General features: G+C 41.7%; 1 protein-coding gene across 3 annotated transcripts; it reads right to left on the bottom strand.

Annotated features, from left to right (window-relative positions):
* On the bottom strand, positions 1-20,228 carry LOC103099706 (zinc finger protein 345-like). Of its 3 annotated transcripts, none has more exons than XM_016422386.2 (5): positions 20,130-20,228; positions 18,584-18,703; positions 16,245-16,371; positions 4,144-4,239; positions 1-3,284 (listed from the first exon to the last, which is right to left on the bottom strand). In XM_016422386.2, the coding sequence occupies exons 1-5, from the start codon at positions 20,199-20,201 to the stop codon at positions 1,363-1,365; spliced, it is 2,337 nt and encodes a 778-aa protein (XP_016277872.1). In that variant the 5' UTR covers positions 20,202-20,228; the 3' UTR covers positions 1-1,362. The 3 variants fall into 3 exon arrangements, with proteins under 3 accessions (XP_016277872.1, XP_056681744.1, XP_016277873.1); XM_056825766.1 differs by having other exon boundaries at positions 20,021-20,143; XM_016422387.2 differs by lacking the exon at positions 20,130-20,228 and adding an exon at positions 19,090-19,933.

Here is a 20,228-nt window from a genome sequence, read left to right as displayed (position 1 = left end):
AATCTTCACCTCCATCATTTCATATTTTATTTTTTTACAATTATGTGTAAAACCAAAATCCAACATTTAAAAAACATTTTGAGCCTTGGATTTTTTTCCCCAACACCAGAGATGTTAAACAATCTTATAGAAATTTTGCATGTAGAGTCTTATAAAATTTTTCCATATTGATCCCTCTATGGAACTAAACTCCAATAAACAAAGCAAAAACTTTAAAAGTAAAAAAAACTTTCTTTGGTCTGGATTCAGACTCCATCAGTCCTTTCTCTAAAAACAGATGAAACTTTATATGAGTCCTTTGGGATTGTTTTGGATCACTGTATTGTTGAGAATAGCTCAATTCACAGTTATTTTGCATAAATATTCTTCTGGTTCTACTAAATTCAGTCTGCATCAGTTCTCAGGTATTTCCCAGTTTTTCTGAGCTCCTTCTTCTCATTAATTTATAAAACAATAGCATTACATTACAATCATAGGCCACCATTTAGTCAGCCATTTACTAATTGATGAGTTTCCTGTTACTTTCCAATTCTTTTATCACCCCCAAAAGAGCAGTTTTGGGGGTTGTTGTTTTTTTTTAATGCATATAGGTCCTTTCCCTTTTTATTTTTTTTTAATGGCCTTTGGACACAGTTCCAAATGGCTCTCTCCAGAATAGATGAATCAGTTCACAACTCCACTGGTTAGTTCATTAGTATCTCAGTTTTCCCACATCTCCAACTTTTGTCACTTTCCTTTTCTATCACAATAGTCAATTTAATAGATGTGGGGTGGTCCCTCAGATTTCTTATAATTTGCATTTCTCTAAATAATAATTATCACCCTCTTCCTGAGGGAAACACACACAACTTAAGCACATTCATGAGGTTTTCTGCACTATGAATCCTCTGATATGAAGTAAGAAATTATCTCTGGCTGAAATCCTTCATACAGGGAGTCAATCTGGACCTAGTCTGTTCAGAAGACATTTTCCCATACTGAAAAAGCTCTGGACTTTCCATTCAATGTCTTTCTTCATTCACAACAGGAATAAAATTTCTATCGAAAAAGAATTCTTGAGTTGGGAATAAGAGAGAATTGTTGGTTGAAGGTCTAATCACATTCATCATATTCCTAAAGTTTCTTTCTACTATGGATCCTCTTATGTTAAATAATCCAGAAGTGTCAAGTATAAGCTCAGCCTCACGTATGAGGTTTTTCTCCTTTGAAGATTTTCTGACATGAAGCTCCTGTGAAGCTTTATGTGAAAGCCTATCCAAATTGATTACATTCATAAAGCTTTACTCTAATGTGGATACTCTGATAGTTAGCAAGATGGCCACTCAGTATGAAAGCATTTCCACAGTGTTTACCCTCATAAGGTTACTCTCCTGTGTGGATTCTCTGATGTGCAGCAAGATTGCCCCTCTGTGTGAAAGTCTTTCCACATTGTTTACATTCATAAGGTTTCTCTCCAGTGTGGATTCTGTGATGTTTCCTAAGACTGGAGCTGCATCTGAAAGTCTTTCCACACTGGTTACATTCATAAGGTCTCTCTCCAGTGTGGATTCTCTGATGTGCAGAAAGATTGCCCTTCTGTGTGAAAGTCTTTCCACAGTGATTACATTCATAAGGTCTCTCTCCAGTGTGGATTCTCTGATGTCTGCCAAGAGAGCCCCTCAGTGTGAAAGCCATTCCACAGTGTTTACATTCATAAGGTCTCTCTCCAGAATGGATTCTCTGATGTACAGTAAGATGGCCCCTCTCTGTGAAAGCCTTTCCACATTGTTGGCATTCATAAGGTTTCTCTTCAGTATGGATTCTCTGATGTGCAGCAAGACGGCCCCTCCGACTGAAAGCCTTTCCACAATGCTTACATTCATAAGCTTTCTCTCTAGTGTGGATTATCTGATGTGCAGCAAGAGAGCCCCTCCCTGTGAAAGCCTTTCCACATTGCTTACATTCATAAGGTTTCTCTCCAGTGTGGATTCTCTGATGTGCAGCAAGAGAGCCCCTCTCTGTGAAAGCCTTTCCACATTGTTTACATTCAAAAGGTTTCTCTCCAGTGTGAATTCTCTGATGTGCAGCAAGACTGTCCTTCTGTGTGAAGGCCTTTCCACACTGTTTACATTCATAAGGTTTCTCTCCTGTGTGGATTCTCTGATGTGCAGCAAGAGAACCCCGCTGTGAGAAAGCCTTTCCGCATTCTTTACATTCATAAGGTTTCTCTCCAGTGTGGATTCTCTGATGTTTGGCAAGAGATCCCCTCTCTGTGAAAGCCTTTCCACACTGTTTGCATTCATAAGGTTTCTCTCCTGTGTGGATCCTCTGATGTACAGCAAGATGGCCCCTCTCTGTGAAAGCCTTTCCACATTGTTTACATGCATAAGGTTTCTCTCCAGTATGGATTCTCTGGTGTGCAGCAAGATGATCCCTCTTTGCAAAAGCTTTTCCACATTGTTTACATTCATGAGCTTTCTCTCCTGTGTGGATTGTCTGATGTTTAGCAAGATGGCTCCTCAGTGTGAATGCCTTTCCACAGTGTTTACATTCATAAGGCTTTTCTCCAGTGTGGATTCTCTGATGTGCAGCAAGATTACCCCTCTGTGTGAAAGCCTTTCCACATTGTTTACATGCATAAGGTTTCTCTCCAGTATGGATTCTCTGATGTACAGCAAGACCATAACTCTGTGTGAAAGCCTTTCCACATTGTTTACATTCATAAGGTTTCTCTCCAGTGTGGATTCTCTGATGTGCAGCAAGATGGTCCCTCTTTGCAAAAGTCTTTCCACACTCTTTACATTCATATGGTTTCTCTCCACAGTGAATTATTTGCTGTGCAGCAGGCTCAAAGTTCTGACTGAAAGGTCTCCCAACTTTACTGCTGACAGAAACCATCTCTACAAGTTTACTATGTGGATGTCGAATGAGGTCTAAACTCCAGCCAAAGGCCACTCTCCCTAAGTTACCTTGATAAAAGGGCATTTCAGGAGGTTTCTGCACTGACTGAATAATTTCGAGTTCTGAAGGAAAGAATTCTTTATATTCACTATCCTGACAATAGTCATTTCCTGAGCTCAATTTCATATACTGATTTAGGAATGAATATTGGCTGAATTTCTCTGCAGTTTCAAAAAATTCACAGTTACTCTTTAGATTTTTATTTCCCTTGATATTGGAGTCACAGATTTCTCTCAAAATGAAGTCAGAGACATTCTCATTCACGCATTTTTGTGGGCCAAATGCTTTCAGCAAAACGCTCAGGTTTGTAGACTTCTCCTTCACTTCAAAATTAGTATCTGTCTCTGAAGAAAACAAAGAATGATATAAACACAGAAGGAAGGACACACACATACAGAAAAAATGTAAGTTGGTTCCTGTGATGTCAGAAAGTAAACTGATTTTTATTCTATTTTCCCAGGCAAAAAGGAGTTTTCAAACATAAATAAGCAAACCAGTCTTTGGATACACCATTTGATCATATCTGCAAGATGGATGATTTTAGAAATACTTTCACAAACAATACCTCACAACAGACCTGTGACTCAGGCAGGTCCAAGATTCTCATCACACTTCACAACTCAGGTCATGAGTTTAGAATGGAGGAATGACCTGACCAACCTCCGAAGCTAGATTACAATTCAAACACTGTACTTGAGAATGCTTTTTCCTCAGGTTTGGACAGTCTTTCTCCATTGCCCTTTCTAGCTTTCCTAAAAAGTCACTCGTCAATTATTCTTATAATTTTGGGATTCTCAGGTAATGTTACCTTCCAGATATTCTGGATTTTGGATCATTCTTGGTATTAGATCATTCTATCACATGGTCATTCTTGCTACAATTTTTATGATAAGCAGAGAGACTACTTCACTCTTTAACTCTCATGAAGTAATTTTCAAAGTGGAATATTAGTTTTCTTCTTTTCTCTACAGATGCAATGATAATATGCCACTTAATGCAGATATACTAAATAGTCACCATATTTTATGATCTACCATATATTATATCTCATACTCTTTACCAAGTCCATCATCTGTCTCTCAGGAAATGAACTGCATGAATCAGTGTTGGTCTGTCAGCCCCAAGTTTAGCACTCCCTTCACTACAACAGATAAAAGTCTTTTGGGATAACAGCCCTTATATATCTGCTTTTACTTCACTCACCTGGACAGAAGCTCCTTGGGCTCTTTTGGTCTAGCAGCCATGGTGATTCCCTTTGCAGAAAACAGAAGATAAAATTTTCTCTAGGAACTGGAAGCCCTGGGCATGAGAGAGAAGGAAATGATCAAGAGAGAAAAATAAAAAATATGGTCCTCTTAATAGAAAGGGGGCATGGAAGTAAGGCCTATAGGATGGTTTCTGTTGTATTCACTGTTGGGACATTTGCAGGAGGCAATGATCATTTTTTTTTAAACCCTTACCTTCCATCTTGGAGTCAATACTGTGTATTGGCTCCAAGGCAGAAGAGTGCTAAGGGCTAGGCAATGGGGGTCAAGTGACTTGCCCAGGGTCACACAGCTGGGAAGTGTCTGAGGCCAGATTTGAACCTAGGACCTCCCGTCTCTAGGTCTGACTCTCAATCCACTGTGCTACCCAGCTTCCCCCAGGAGGCAGAGATCATGGAAACCATTTTCAATCAGAAAATTCCACCTTTATTTAACTCTTCTAATAGAAGGGTAGGCACATTCCACTACCTCCTTTATGTAGAAATTAAAGGCACCTGGTAGTGATAGGGAAAGAGATCAGAACTTGAGGGTCAGAAAAATAAACTGATTAAAGCCTCATAGAGATGAGAACTAGGCAAGCTGTTTAACCTCTGTTTCCCTCAGTTGCCTCAACTATCAATTGAAGACAATAAGACTATTAAACTCAAAGGGATGTTATAAAATTAATGATAATTATGACCACCATTACCCAGAAGAGGGCATAGAGCAGGTATTTTGAAATGTTTATTGCCTTCCTTTCCATTCCTATCATATGGCCTGTAATTTGAGGGAAGAATGAAGGAAAAATAAAGATAATCTTGCTATACTAGGCAGAATTGGGGGCTGTGACCTAATTTTATATTTTTTAAATTTTATTTCCATATTGTTTATTTTTGTCAATGAAAAATCACATTAAACCACAACTAAAAAAAAAAACCTGAAAAGTTGTATGCTATCATCCACATTCTAACTCTAACAGTTCATCCTCTGGGGGCATTCTTTGTATTAAGTCCCTCAGAATTTATCACATCACTATATTGCTAAGAATAGCCAAGTCTATCATAGTTGATCATTCTACAATATTACCGTTACTCTGTACAATGTTCTCCTAGTTCTTTTTTCACTTTGAATCAGTTCATGTAGGTCTTTCCAGCTCTTTCTGAAATTACCCTGTTCATCATTACTTACAGAATAATAGTATTCTGTCACCATAACATACTACAATTTGTTTGGTCATTTGTCAACTGATAGACATCCCTTCAATGTCCAATTCTTTGCTAACAACCAAAAGAGCAGTTACAAATGTTTTCCTACAAGTAGGTTCTTTCCTCTTGTTTTTCTGATCTCTTTGGGGTACAGACCTAGTGGTGGTATTGGTGAATCAAAAGGTGTACATTGCTTTATATTCCTTTAGAAGTCATTCCAAATTTCTCTCCAGAGTGGATGAATTAGTTCATAACTCCACCAGTAATGCATTGTTTCCCAATTTTGCCACATCTCCTCCAACCTTTGTCATTTTACTCTCATATTGACCAATCTGGCAGGGGTACCTCAGAGTTCTTTTAATTTACTTCTCTAATCAAGAGGAACAATTTTTCAATGATTATTGAGAGCTTTGATTTCTTCATCTGAAAACTGCTTATTCCTAACTTTTCACTATTTGTCAACTTGGGAATGACCTGGATTCTTATAAATATGATTTAGTTCTTTATATATTTGAGAAATGAGATCAGAGAAATCTGTTATAAAACAATTTTCCCCAGTTGGTTGTTTCTGTTCTATTCTTGGTTTACTTTGGTTCTATTTATTCAAAAAAGTTTACATTTCATATAGTTTTTCATCTTACATTTTGTAATGTTCTCTATCTCCTTTTTGGTCATATAGTCTCCCCTTCAACATAGATCTGACAGGTAAACAATCCTATGTTCCCTGAATTTACTTATATCACACTTTACAGCTAAATTATGGGCCCATATTGACCTATCTTGATATAGGATGTGAACTATTGTTCTATACCTAATTTTTGCCATTCTGCTTTCCTGTTTTCATAGCAGCTTTTGTCAAATAGTGAGATCATAACCCAAAAGCTGGGATCTTTGAGTTTATCAAACACAAGAATGCTGAGGTCATTTACCCCTGATTTATTCCACTGATCCACCCTTCTATTGCTTAACTATAACCAATTGTTTTGATGATTACTGTTTTACAGTACAGTTTTGGATCTGGTACTGCTAGGGCACCATTTTCATTAATTCCCTTTGTATTCTTGTTCTTTCCTTCCCCCAGAGAAATTTTGTAGTTATTTTTTCTAGTTCTACAAAATAAGTTTTCTGGTAGTTTCATTGGTATGGCTCTGAATAAGTAAATTAATTTACAGAGAATTATTATTTTTATTATCATAGCTTGGCATACACATGAGCAATTAATGTTTTTCTAATTGTTTAGATCTGAGTTAATTTTTGTGAAAAGTGTTTTGTAACATGTTCACATAATTCCTGTGTTTGTCTTGGCAAATAGATTCCCAAGATCATCTTTGCTATTCCTGCTTTTCTTATTTTAGTTGAAGCCCAATAGATTCTGCTCTATCCCCCTACTTTACTGTTTATGTTTACTTATGTATGTCAAATGTGTTTCTAATAAACAACATATCATAGGCTTCAGGTTTTTAATCAACTCTACTCTCTGCTTCTGTTTATCCCATTTACAATTACAGTTAGGATCATCATCCCTGTATACCCTTCGTCTTATTTTCCCCTTTTAATCTTGCATTTTTCCTTTCACTGTCCCTCCATTTTTTTTTGCTTTTAATCACTCCCTACATTTTCTGTTACCACCACACCCTTCTTATTCTCCTCCTACTTTTCTATAGGACTTTTTAATCACTCCCCTTGTTCCATCTCCCTTATAGTATTTCCCTTCCTTCACCACTTTTCTTATTCTCCTCCTATTTCTCTATAAAATAAGATAATATTCTAAACCCTTAGGAATCTGGCTATTATTCCCCCTCTGAGCGGATTCTAATGAGAATAAGTTTTACTGACTGCCTATCTCCACCCTCAGCCTCCCCTCTACTGGAAGTTTTTCTTCCCATGCCTCTTTATTTGATATAATTTACCCCATTTTCCCTCTCTTCCTTTTTCTCTCAATGCTATCCTTTTTCACCCTTTGATTGTTTTTTTTGTGTAACAATCTAATCAGTTTAGTACCAAACCTCTGTCTCTGTATACTTTTAACTTCTATGATAAGGATAATAATTTTAAGAGTTACAGGTATTATCTTTGTACTAGGCATATAAATAATTCAAACTCACTAAGTCCTGCAAATTTTCTCTTTCTTATTTACCTTATTATGCTTCTCTTGAATTTTGTATTCAGATGTCAACTTTTTTGTTTGGGTCTGGTCTTTTCATCAGGAATGCTTGAACATCCCTTATTTGATTAAATAACCATTTTCCAACCTGAAAGAATATAGTCAATATTGATGGATGGGTAATTCATGGTTGTAAACCCAGTTTCCATGGCTTCTAGAATATCATATTCCAACCACTCTGATCCTTTAATGTAGAAACTGCCTGATCCTGTTTAATCCACACAGGGGCTCCATGATATTTTAATTTTGGGGGGGGGGGGCTTAGTGCAGGACTTTTCATTCACCTGAGAGTTCTTTAATTTGACTATAATATTCCTGGGAGTTGTCGTTTGGGGGTTTATTGTAGGAGGTAATCGGTGGATTCTTTCAATTTCTCTTTTAACCTCTGATTTAAGAATATTGAGGCAGTTTTCTTATATAATTTCTTCTAACATGACATCTAGACATTTGGGGGGGGGTGTAATAAATCTTAGATTTTCTTTCTTGGATGTATTTTCCAGGTCAGTGGTTTTTTTCAATGATATAGTTCATATTTTATTCTATTTTAAGATTCTTTTGATTTTATCTTATTATCTGATGCAGTCATTAGCTTCTATATGCCCAATTCTAATTTTATCTTATTTTATTGATTTATTTTAAATCCTTATCTTTTGCTTTAGAATCAATACTCTAACTAGGTCAGTGATAATCACCCTTCTACAGATGGAGTGCTGGGCACCACCCCCACCCCCCTGGAAGTACTGCTGTGCCTGTCACCCCCCCAGGAACGGAGTGCCATACCCCTCCCTGCCACTGAGTGTCAGGTACACACCAACAACCCCCTTATCCCATTCAGGGGAAGAAGAAAGTACTCCCATTGGGCTGCTATGTAGGTAAGTGAGGAATGTCCTGAACAAACAGAGACGAGTATAAACAAGGAATTAGGAAAGCATGCAGCAAGACAAGAAGCAATGGCTGGAGGTTGATCAGCTGTCAATCAAAGGAAGATTCCATTTTGGAAGGTTACTGAGAAACAGTTGAAGGCAAGAGCCAACTGCTGATTGATTTCTGGGCTTCTTGGCTGATGGTGGTGACTTTGAAGGAATAAGCTGGATTTATCTCTGGGACTTGGGATAATCAAGCTGGAGGTGGCCTGGCTGATTTGAAGGCAGAAGAAGAAGGACAAGAGTCCATAATCTCTCTCTGACTAGCTCTAGCTCATGGTAGTGGCTGAATTGACATTTCTCTCAATATCCTCCAACCTAAGACTCATTGTAGATAATAGGAAAACCTTCAACCCTCTTACCTCCATCCTCCATCTTGTCTTATTTTCCCCAATAAACCCTTAATTGAGATAAAAGAAGATAAAGACTATATCATTTGAAACATCATAGCTCACCCTGAGTGACTTAGAAGGAGGCTGAAGAAGAAGGGGGGAGGGAAAGAAGAGGAAGGCTAAAGAAGAAGTTGGAAGAGGGAGGAAGGGAGGCATAGAGGGAGGAGGGTAGGAAAAAGAAGATAACTACCTGATTTATTAGTTATCATTTACCCATCAAATATACCCCCTCCAACATTATCTATTACAATTTGGCACATCAGACTGACTGAACTTTACAATCTCTAAAATAACAGCAAGATATTTAAGCAAGTGCTTTGTGAGGTAGTTGTGCTGGCAGCCATTATGGGCTACTGGATTTATAACATCCTCTACAGTAAAATGACCACCATGATTGTAGATTCAGTGGAATACCTGGGTAACGCCATGATGTTCATACTACAGTGGTCATTCCAAAAAGAAACTGTCCCGTAGTACATTATGACTCAAGTTTATATTATTTCCATGGCTGCTATACAGACACTGACTTCTATAGATTTGTATAGAACATCTATAGATTTGTAATCCCCAAAAAGGCAGCACAGATAATGGTGGTAGATACTAACTTGGAAAATGTTATTAAGAACACGTTTGAAGAATTTATCAAGGCAAAAGGGCTGGATTAAGGACAAGAACAATGACCAGGCAGATAGTGCACCCAAAGAGAAAGACAGAAAGGCAAAGAAAGCAAAGGCTAATGCACAGGGAAATGACAGTGACAAGGACACTAAGTTTGATAGTGAACCTGAAAAAATTTTTCCACTAAAGGATGTTACCAAATTATCAAGTACAGCTGGTATGTTACATTTAAAGGTACATAGACAGTTTACAACCCAGGAGCTTGATTCCCTGAAGAAACGGGTTCCAAAATTTATCAATCAGCCCTATAAGACTCAGAAAGAACTCAAATGAGTTTTCCGGATTTTTGACCCAGATTTCCAAGATGTGGAATTTCTCTTGTCAGAACTGTTTAGCCCCCATGAGCATCTCCAATTCACGGAAAAGACTAGGTCAGAAAACAACCTAACTAGTTGGCCCACAGAGGAGCAAAGGGAAGACCTTGATTTTGCTAATCCTACCAGCATGACCTACTTAAGGAAAGGTAGGGAAGACTTGCTCCAAGCTATTAAGCTCTGTTGTTCAAAGTCTAATGCATGGGCAAGATTTGACAAACTAATGCAAATACAGGGGAACATCCTGCTTCATTTATAGATCATCTTTCTGAAATGGCTGAATCAATTATGGGTTTAGAGGCAAATACTGATGAGTCTATAAGTCACGTGAGGAGACAGTTTTTGAAAGGTTGCACTCCTCACTTAAAGAACTTTTTCAGACATTATTTTCCAAAGTCTGACACAGTGAGCTTGATCAAATTACGGGAAACTGCGACCTACCTCCATGAAATTCAGAGCAAAATAAACAGATGTAGGGTTTAAAAGAAAAATTAGAGGTAACAGAAAAATTTAAGAGACAAGGAGATTGAGGAAATCAAGAAGCTGAATACTGTTAGGTCATACACAAAACCTATTTATAAACCAAAAACAGTGCAGAGAGAAACTAGACAATGTTTTTTCTGCCGTAAGACAGGACACCTGATCAGAGGCTGTTTTCTGAAAATAGAAATATGAAGTAAATAACAACAAAGGCACACAAGCTAGATACAAAAAGCAAAATTCTACTTGCTGTCAGCATTGTACCCTGAATTCCACTCAATAGGCAACAGATCTACAAGAAATAAGAAAGGCTATTAACTCAGGAGCCAAACCTAAATATTCAGACATGGTTAGGAAAGAATTATGAAGCCAGGCCTATAATGTATGTAGTTTGGTACATGAGACAGAAGAAATGGTGTAAGAGAGACTGATGTTAAACTTAGGAGAAAAAAGATAAGAAATAGTGAAAATTCAATACAAGAAATTAAATCTGTGATTGATAAAAATGTAAAATATCATATGACAGGAAGACAAAGCAGCTAGATGCAGAAGTTAAAGACATCATGTTGCAAATAGCTACTGAGATAAGAGACTTAGAGAAAGGAGGTATAGTAACCACATAAGAAAAAAGTGCAAATCAAATCAAAACATTCTTGGAGAATTTTTTTCAGTGCAGATTGGGCACAGGGAGTGAATTTTGTACAAGAAAATATCAGAAAAAGTTAGTGAGAGATACAGAGAAACAAAATTTCAATTCCCTACAGGTTACTGTTACTAGAGATGTAAATACTTTGAAATCATTCACAGATTGTATAACATCCCAAAAACTCAGTTAATTCTTCAAATAACTATATGGCACAAAATCCCTTGGAAAAAATATCTAGCTCAAGCAATCCACTCCCCTCCAGCTCAGCCACCTGTGAGCTGCACGCCTCACCCTCTGTGAGCTCGAATTGGGCTGCTAGGAAGACAGAGGGGTGGGGGTGTTAAAAGATGTCATTAGGCACAGTGGAGATGGGAAAGGGAGCAGATCCTCCTGACTGCCTCTATTTTTCTAGTAACCAACTGTGGGGACGGGGAGGGGGAGGAGAAGGGCAACCATGTGCCCACATAGAGTACTCAATGTGCCATCATTGGCACATGAGGCCTAGGTTCACAATCCCTAGCCTAGACAATGGAGGTTAAGTGACTTGCCCAGGGTCACACAGCTAGGCAGTGTCTGAGGCCAAATTTGTACCTAGGGCCTCCCATCTCTAGGCCTGGCTCTCAATCCACTGAACTATCCAGCTGGCACCTCCGCCTCCTTCCCCCAATTCTAATGTTAAAAGAATGATTTTCTTCCATGACCTTTTGATCCTCCTTTTCCATGTGATACATTTACTTTTCCTGAAACACTCTTCTACATTGGATTTTTTAACTTCTTTTTTTAGTTAGTCAACTCTACATTTCATTGAACCCTTTTCTTCATTGAATTTTTGTGCTTTTTTTGCCATTTGAACAAGTTTGCTTTTTCAGCTGTTATTTTCTTTTGTATTACTTTCATTTGTTTTCCCCAATTTTCTTCTACTTCTCTCATTTAATTTTTCAATTCCTTTTTAAACTTTTCCAGTACCTGAGAACCATTCCCTGTTCTGCATGTGGCTGCTTTTGAATCCCAATCTCCACCTGAATATGTGCCTTGCTCTTCTTTGTCTCATTAAGACATTTTCTATGCTCAGATATTTCTTTTGCCTAGACTTTTTTTTTTCACTTTGACTTCTATCTCAAAGTTGGCTTTGTTCTCAGGGTAGAGGTGGACATTCTCTTGAACTTCAGTTTTTCCTTGCTAATCCCTTTATCTGTAGTTCTAGTTTTCTACAAGTTTCATGTCTTCACAGTTCATGAACCTGTGGCATGAGTGGCAAAGATGGCACATAAAGGCCTCTCCATGGGCACAAAGAGGCTCAGCCCTAGGCATAGCAATACCCCCAACACCAACCCCCAAGTCCTGCTTTTGTAAGCAAAGAATTGATTCAAGTCCAGACCCTTCTGATGGCAGTGACCCTAATTAAAATAAATCCCTGAGAAAATCTAGGGCTGAGCCCCATTAACCAAGCCCTATGGGAATATGATAATCAGATCTTCCATAATCCTTCAAAGAAGGATGGAGAGGAAATCACACATCCAACCCAAATGAAGGAATTGAACCAGCTAACACTTCAATGGGAGGGTCTCTATCAAGCCATCCTATCCACCCCCACCACTGTAAAACTGGAAGGGCAGCATACATAGACTTGTGTCTCTCCTAATAAAACCTTTATCCTCTCAGAAATAGGTGGTAGGAGAGGAAGTGGGGACACCTACTCCTGTGAGCAGGTTGAAAACCTCAAATATTCCTTTCACAGCAGAAAAAAAACAGTTGCAGGACACTTTGGAATAATCTGTCCCTTCCTCTTCTCTCTTTGTTATCTTAATCCCTTCCATTGATATGTGTTGCTTTAACTCTTAACTCCCCAAGTCCATAACTATTCCTCTACTCACATTCTGGATCTTCTCCTGGGTTCTAAACTAAGCATACCCAGCAACTGGGCAGATAATTCTCTAATTCAATTAGGGGAAGCAGCAGCTAAAGAAACTCCCTCAGATTGTTGGGTATGCAAGAAATACCCACAAAGCAAGAAAATCCCTGGCCCCTAGTCTGTGGTCTCAGTGCCTCAAAGGCCTACCAAATGCCTGAGGCTTCCTTCACATCCCCTCTGGTTCTAGGAGCAACCTTTCACTTTTACTGAATATCCCCAGGCCCAGCACATGGGGATGATGCTGATTCAGGGTGTATGTGATAATTAAGACCCCTTCTGGTTTAAGTATTTTTATAGGGCTTGGGTCATTGACCCTTTTCCTTTTAATGACTCATGCACTGTGTAGAAATTGCACTGGGAACCCTATCACCTCCAGGAAGGGAATGACAATGTATTCCTCTAATTAAACTTATTGATTCCTAATGTAACATCAGTGCCATGCCCCTGCAAGTACACAGGTGGCAGGCACTGACATAAATTTTGGGGTTGGGTGAGGCACAGGGTCCCTAAAAAGTTCCAAAATGTTCCTCATCACTGTTCTAGGTAGTATCATGGCCTGTTAGCTGGTGCTCAGAAAGCTACTGATTTAGTCTCCTCTAGGGTCAGCAGGTGGCTTGTAGGGCTCAGAAAACTGGGAGGTACTTTGCCCTGGGGCCAGGGGCTGCACCACAGGCTTGAACTGATCAAATGATGTTGGGGCCTTACTACATCTTTGTGTCAGACCTCTGTATTTGAAGGGGTGGGTGTGGGATGCCCTAATAACATAGGTTTAAGAAGGGTCCAAGGACCTAAAGTTGACTTGTGCCCAGGTTCAGAACCTGGAGTAATAGGTGGGGGATGAATTGTCTGTACTCTTCTGTGTGCAATTTTACTCACAGTAACCCCTTATCCTCCAAAACAGATCCTATCTGCCTAACTTTCATGTTGTTTTCCCCAGGAGAGACACCTCACTCTTACCCATGTTCATTCTATGATTCTTGTTACTTAAAAGCACATTTTAAGATTGCTTCGAGATTCTCACGGTGGTTCCAGCTTTTGCTTCTGCTATGCCACCTTGATTTCACCTCCCCCTTTTATACTTAACAACAAGAAATCCTTTCTAAAGACTAGACCCATCCCAAAGGGGAAGGAATTGCCTTGGCAAGTAGAGAGTTCCCTTCAGTGCTCACCTTCAAGGAAAAGCTGCCTGGGTACTGTAACAATAGGAATAGTCAAGAATGTTAATGGCAGGGATATTACAATAAAAACAGCTAGGAATGTTAATATAGGAATGTTGGGATATAGTATCTCCTTTTATTGCTTGTGATAGATTGAGCTGTTACCCAAAAGTTTTTTTTGGCCTGTACAAGGATAACTGCTAGAGACAGATGTATAAAAGCCTCTATTTAAAAAATATTGGAAAAGGTTTAAGGAAAGGTAAGGAAAAGAAACAAAGGTTGACAATTAGGATTGATTTCCTAGTCTTAAAGAGGACTAAGCTTTTTCCCCACTCCCTCTAGCCTGCAAAGGTCATCTTCCTGCTCCAGGAACTGGAGCCTCCTTAAAACTCCTTATCTATCACTAAAAAACCCTAAAACACTAAAAAAAAAAAAACCAACCCACAAAAACTAAAATAACCATATGCTAATTACTAATCCCCTAATTATATATTTACTGACTCTGTAAATCTCCTTCAGCATTAATCAGTTCAAGATTATTCAATCTCTCTGCCTATTGCCAGCCTATGCAAGCCTAGCTATGCTTTTTAGACCTAACCAGGCCTCAAAATGGCCTGGCTCTCTCAGAAGTCACCCAGAGGAAAAATAGTTTCTATTTTCCTCTTTTCTGTTGATTTCCTCCACAAACTTATTCCAGATACTCTAACCTGTTCTCCTCCTTCACCTGCCACTGGGTTTTTTCTGTGTTCCAGGGAACAGAAAAACCAGTTTCCTCTTAGGCCTAAAACTCTAAGAGTCCATTGGCAATTGGGAAACACCAACTGACTCCGGATACCCAGAATTCCAACTGCCACATGTGAATCTTAAAAATTCTCAGACCCTACTTCATAAGATTTGGTTAAGACCATTCTCCATTTTAAACAATGAAAGAACTTATATCAGGAATGTGGGACCTCTACTCCACCCCTACTTAAGCATGCTTTAGGGGAAGAAACTCCTTGCTGAACAATGAAAAATACTTAAACCCATACTTATAGTAAGGCAAAAGTTCTTAAGCTGTGCCTATTTTTAGATCTAATACAAAAGGGTGCTAAGTACCTATAAAGGACAGGCAACTTGTGAATTTACAAGGAGCAAAGAGGTGAGAACTTACTCAGAGGTTTTTTCAAGTGTGAACTTAATCAAAAGTTTAAGTCTACTCAGGTGTCTGTCCTTTGGAAAAATGTCTACTGTGATTGGTAGATGTGAGAACTTAGGGGAGATGACATAGGAGAAAATTTCCTTTAAAAGGAGGTCAAAAAGGAGGTCTCAGGAGATTCAGCTGGGAAAACCTGAATTGGAGGAGGCAGTTAGTGTCTCTCTGAACACTAGAATCTTGCTTGGACAAATCTTGTGGTGAGTGGATAAAAGACTGACTGATCTCTCTCTTAGGGTTTTCAGCCTAGGCTGGCTCATGCTGGCCTAGGCTGGTCTAGCCCATTTTCTCATTATTTCCTTTTTTTTCTCTCTCTCTCTCTCATTAATTCCTCATTTGTATTAATTAAAATCTCTATAAAACCCAGCTGACTTGGGTATATTTAATATTTGGGAATCTTTCCCTGGCGACCACCTTATATTTGATTTAAAACAAGACACTGTCTTGAAACCATATTTTCTGAGGTCACAATTTAAGCCAACCACTCTTTTATCTGTAAAAGTTTATGACTCCCATTATTTTAATCATCACACACACTTCCAAAGATTCTGTCAGGCCTTAAAGAAACCTTACCCACTATTCTTTACCCTATCTTTAGCTCCTAAATAATCCTAATAGTATAAATGGAGATTTTCCAAATTTCCAAATTTCCAAAATTCCAAAATTCAGGTCTAATTATAGAGTGGACTAAATAATTTCTGAGATTTAGCTTTAGGAATATAATTGTATAACATTGGTTTAATTTTTCACTTCAAGCCATCTAAAACAGAGATGAAACAATTTCAGGAGCAAGAAAGAAAAGTCCCAGCTTCCCATCACTGAATTCAAAGGCTTTTTTTTTAATGATAAGCGTGAAGGATTAGAACCTAGGGCAGAGATAAGCACTTTCACTTTTTAAATTATTAACAAAGGCTCAAAATTTTGTACATTTGGCTTAGAATGAAGACATTCCCTTAATGACAGATTCAGATTTAAAAGAGGAAATGGTCCTTACCCAGAGAGAGTAGATTCTGCACATTCTCCAGCATGACCTCCAGGTACAGCTCTTTCTGAGAATAGCTCAACAGGCACCACTCCTCCTGGGTGAAGTCCACAGCTACATCCTTGAATGCTATTGACCCCTAAACCGAGAAAAGACACAAGACAGAGAGCTGAACTTTCAGAATTCATCTAGTACAACCTTTGTCAACTCACTGGAGGAAACTGAAGCATACAAGGGATTTACTCAAGCTCCTAACCTTGAAGAGTGGCACAGCCAGCACTGGAGACCAGTCATTCAGAACCCAATGGAATACTGACAAAGGCATTTTGTGTCTGAAGTGAGAAACATGTTGTGAAGAGTAAAATGTGGATTAGTGTCTTACTCTGAAATACTTTTCCCTATGGAATCAGGGAGATGAAAAGTGCTCTCTGAGTGAGGTGGGAGATTCTGTGGAGAAGAGAAAAGGTGGCCTGAAATTCCTTCTTATCACAGGTGTCAGAACTGATCTGGTAATAACTATTTTTGAAGAGTTTCTAAGAAGGTAGCACATACTGTGTATTCTGGGGGAGGGGGGATATTATCAGTGATTAATGAGGAGAAAACAAAGAAAATCAAGGGTTTATAACATCTGGGGGTAAACAACTCATGCAGAAATTATAGCTGAATTGCAAGAGGCTATCAGGAAACCAAAGCAAATACCTGTAATTCACTGCAGAGCACATGGCTTTGGGAAAGATTCTGTGTCTACAGGGAAATATAGAGCCTGTGTGACAGCCAAACATGCAGCTAGACAAGCTCCAGCCTATGTTATGAATCTGTCTATCATAGTCAGCTGATCTAACAAAAGATTATAGACTCTGAGATTTAAACATGGCAGGAAAAGTTTGGAGCAAGAAAAGTAAGTGACATCCGGCTGTCAGACACAGGAAAGCCAATCTTGCCCAAAAGAGTTCTATCACCACATATGTAATTCCATACACAGTAAAGAACACTTTGGCAACCAAGCTTTGGTAGATTCCATTAAGAGAACATGGTTTGCACCAGGAGTAACCACAGTTGCAAATAGTCTGTAATAACTGTTCTGTCTGTCAACAACTCAATCAGGTCGCATTTGGAAAGAAAGGGTTAGGAGGAAGGCCTTTAGCTTACTCTCCATTTGAAAATTTGCAGATAGACTACATAAATATGCACAAAACGGGGAAATTCAAGTATTGCTTGGTATTGATGGATAGATTAACGTTGGTGCGTCAGCCAAAGGCAGCTCCATCATTCTATCAAGCCATGAATCGAGGAGAGAAACGGGATTTGACTTGGAAATAATCTAACCGGACATTATCATTAAGGCTGTATTTGTGTTCTGTATCCTGGCAAGGTGATGCCTGTCCTGGACGGCCCTCTGGGTGAAGAACTCCTCACCTGCGCCCTCTGCAGGGCTTCACAGGATGCTGACTAGGGGGAGTTGTGCACTGCCTGCATGTCACTGACCAAGAACCCAGTGATCACACAGGAGGAGCCTTTGGGTAAGTAACTGCAGTTGGGACGAGCCAGGAGAGGGAGGGCACAAGCCACGCAGCAGACGTCCATTACAACAGCATTATTGGAAGGGATGGAGTTTGGGGTGTCAGACATCAAAGGCTTCTGGGGGAGGAACCCCAGCTGGAGGCCCTGCAGGAGGAGCCGGGCTCCCCTGAATGGCAGGACTCGCAGGCCTGAGGAGGTCCAGGAGACAAGCTCAGCTGGTGGGGGGCCCTTTGAGCCTGGGAAGATTTAAGCCAACCTCGAACTCCCCCAGGACTGGGGCCCAGACAGGCTCCTCCGGCCTCTGGAGTCTGAGAGCTCTGTAGGACTCCGTCCATTCTCTTCTCTTACCTCATCCTGGACTGGATCAAAGGCTCCAACCCTGACCAAACCCCTCTGCCCTCCTCTGCACCCTGCAGCCTGGCAATGACTTTGCTGAGGATCCGTCAGACTTCTGGGGACCCTTTGGGGGGGGCTGGGGGGGCACCTGCAGCTGTCACTGACCACAGAGAAATTTAGGATCCTGAGCTCAGAAAAATGGCCCAGAGCCGTCTCTGACCCTCACAATGTTCTCCACAGAGGGAACAAACACGGAGGAGCTGCAGGAACCCCCCAGGCCGGGTACAGCTGGGGCTCATCCAGCTCAGGGGGCCGCCCTGTCCCTGACTGGCCTTCAGGAACGAGAAGAGCCCTTTGATGGCACCTTCCTGCCGGCCCCGCCTCACCTGCTCCCCCCCCCCCCCCAGGCCTGCTCTCCTTGGCCAGCCCAGCCCCCTGGCGCTCCCCTGCCCTTTCCTTCCGCTAAAAGCGCTCCTTTTCCCGGCTGCACTCACCTGGGAGGGGGGCCTCGGGGTCCCGGGGTCCATTCCTCTGGCTTCGGGCTCTCTGCGAGACCACCCTGGGGTGCTCCGGGGGGTGGCAGTACCGACAGGGGAGACGTCCTCTGTGTGCGCCTGGAGGGGGGAAACGGGGAGGGATCAGAGGGGCTCCCCAGGTCTTTCCTGGCTTCAGGGGAGACTTTCCCCCACACAGGAGTGAACAGGGAGCCTCGGGCTGGGAAGGGCCTTGGACACGCCAGGAAGACCCCCCCCCCCTCTGGTGCCATCTTTGGCTTCCTTCCATTCAGAAGCTGCACAGGGTGGACTGAGGGAGACTGCTGGGGGGAGGGGTTCCTGGGAATGGGGGGGCGCTGGAGGGGGAGCCGGGTATCGGGTGGGGGCTGGGGAGAGAGTGCTGGCACTTGTGCAGGGCCCAACATCGTGGCTCCTTCCCCGGCACAGGGCACGGGCACGGGCACCCCCGCTGGCCCCTGACCAAGCTCCCCTCGGTGTGTTCTAACCTGAATGTCCCTTTTGGAGAAAAGCCCAGACCAGCCCCTCCCCCCGCTGCTTTATTCTCTCCTGGGGGTTGGAGGGCGAGGGAGACGCAGCAAAGCCCCGCAAAGGTTCCTGGTCTACGAGGAGCTTCCCAGGTCTACTGGGACACTTCCGGGTTTGTCCCTTTTTCTAGGTTCTTTAAAGTGATGGAGACACACCCACCCGCTCAGAGACACGCCCCACCCCCAGCATTTCCCCTGTGGTATGGAGCTCCTGCCCCGCCTCTCTTGTTGCACATGCGCACAAGCCACGCCTTGCTCCCAAGCTAAGAAACGGGGAACTGGTCCATCCCAGTCTTCCGGGTCCCCAAGATTTAGGGAGCAGAGTCTCAGCTGACAGAGAAGAGAGCTGAGGCCGCGCCTGCGCATTGACTCCCTCCTCTCCCCCTCTCCCCTAGCATAGGTCCAAGCAGCACAGCTAGGAGCCTTCCAGGTGCTGAGACTGCCCACAGGAGATTCCCAGCATGCCTTGGGGATGCCACAGGAGGACATGCCAAGAGTGGGTGATGCCAGAACCCTGGCATTCTGGGAAATGGAGTTCTCCTGCCTGAGCCTTCTTCCTCCCACCCTAGTTTCCCATTCCAGCCCTGCCCTGATGCTTCTTTAGACTTGAAGCTGCCTCTAGAGCCTGGCACACAGCAAGTGTCTAATAAATGTCTACTGACTGACTGACTTATCGATCAATGGACCGCCGCTCCCCATGGCCTGGGCAGGCGGGGCTGGGATCTCCCCTAATAACACACACACTCACGGACTCTCCCCACCCCCCATACACAGCTTTTACACCTCAGCACACCACCCCAGGCCATCCGCTCTACTGGCACATGCGCACACGCTTTCGCCCACACTCCCCGGCTTACTAACGGGGAACCGGTACACCCCGGGCTTGCAGTACCCTAGGACTTAGGGAGCAGAAGGTCTCAGCTGCCAGAGCAGGGGGTCCCGTCTCTCCCCACAAAGCTTCTCTGCCCCGGTCCACTTACTCCCTCCTGTCCCCCGCTCACCCAGCCAAGGTGTGAGAACAACACCAGAGCGCCTTCCAGGAGCTGAGACTGCCCATGTGAGATTCCCAGCATGCCTTGCGGCTGCCATTGGAAGCTATG

Source organism: Monodelphis domestica, chromosome 4 (assembly GCF_027887165.1).
Source record: "Monodelphis domestica isolate mMonDom1 chromosome 4, mMonDom1.pri, whole genome shotgun sequence".
Classification (NCBI taxonomy): domain Eukaryota; kingdom Metazoa; phylum Chordata; class Mammalia; order Didelphimorphia; family Didelphidae; genus Monodelphis; species Monodelphis domestica.
The sequence above is the reverse complement of the archived record's forward strand: the minus strand, read 5'-3'. Positions and strand labels throughout refer to the sequence as shown.

What these genes read in the sequence shown, in the direction of transcription:
- LOC103099706 (XM_016422386.2), bottom strand. Translation starts at nt 20,201, where the DNA reads ATGCTGGGAATCTCACATGGGCAGTCTCAGCTCCTGGAAGGCGCTCTG. An exon ending in CCCCGAGGCCCCCCTCCCAG is followed by an intron (nt 16,372 to 18,583) that starts GTGAGTGCAGCC and finishes TTCTCGGTTTAG; the next exon opens with GGGTCAATAGCATTCAAGGA. An exon ending in CCCAAGGAGCTTCTGTCCAG is followed by an intron (nt 3,285 to 4,143) that starts GTGAGTGAAGTA and finishes TGTTTTCTTCAG; the next exon opens with AGACAGATACTAATTTTGAA.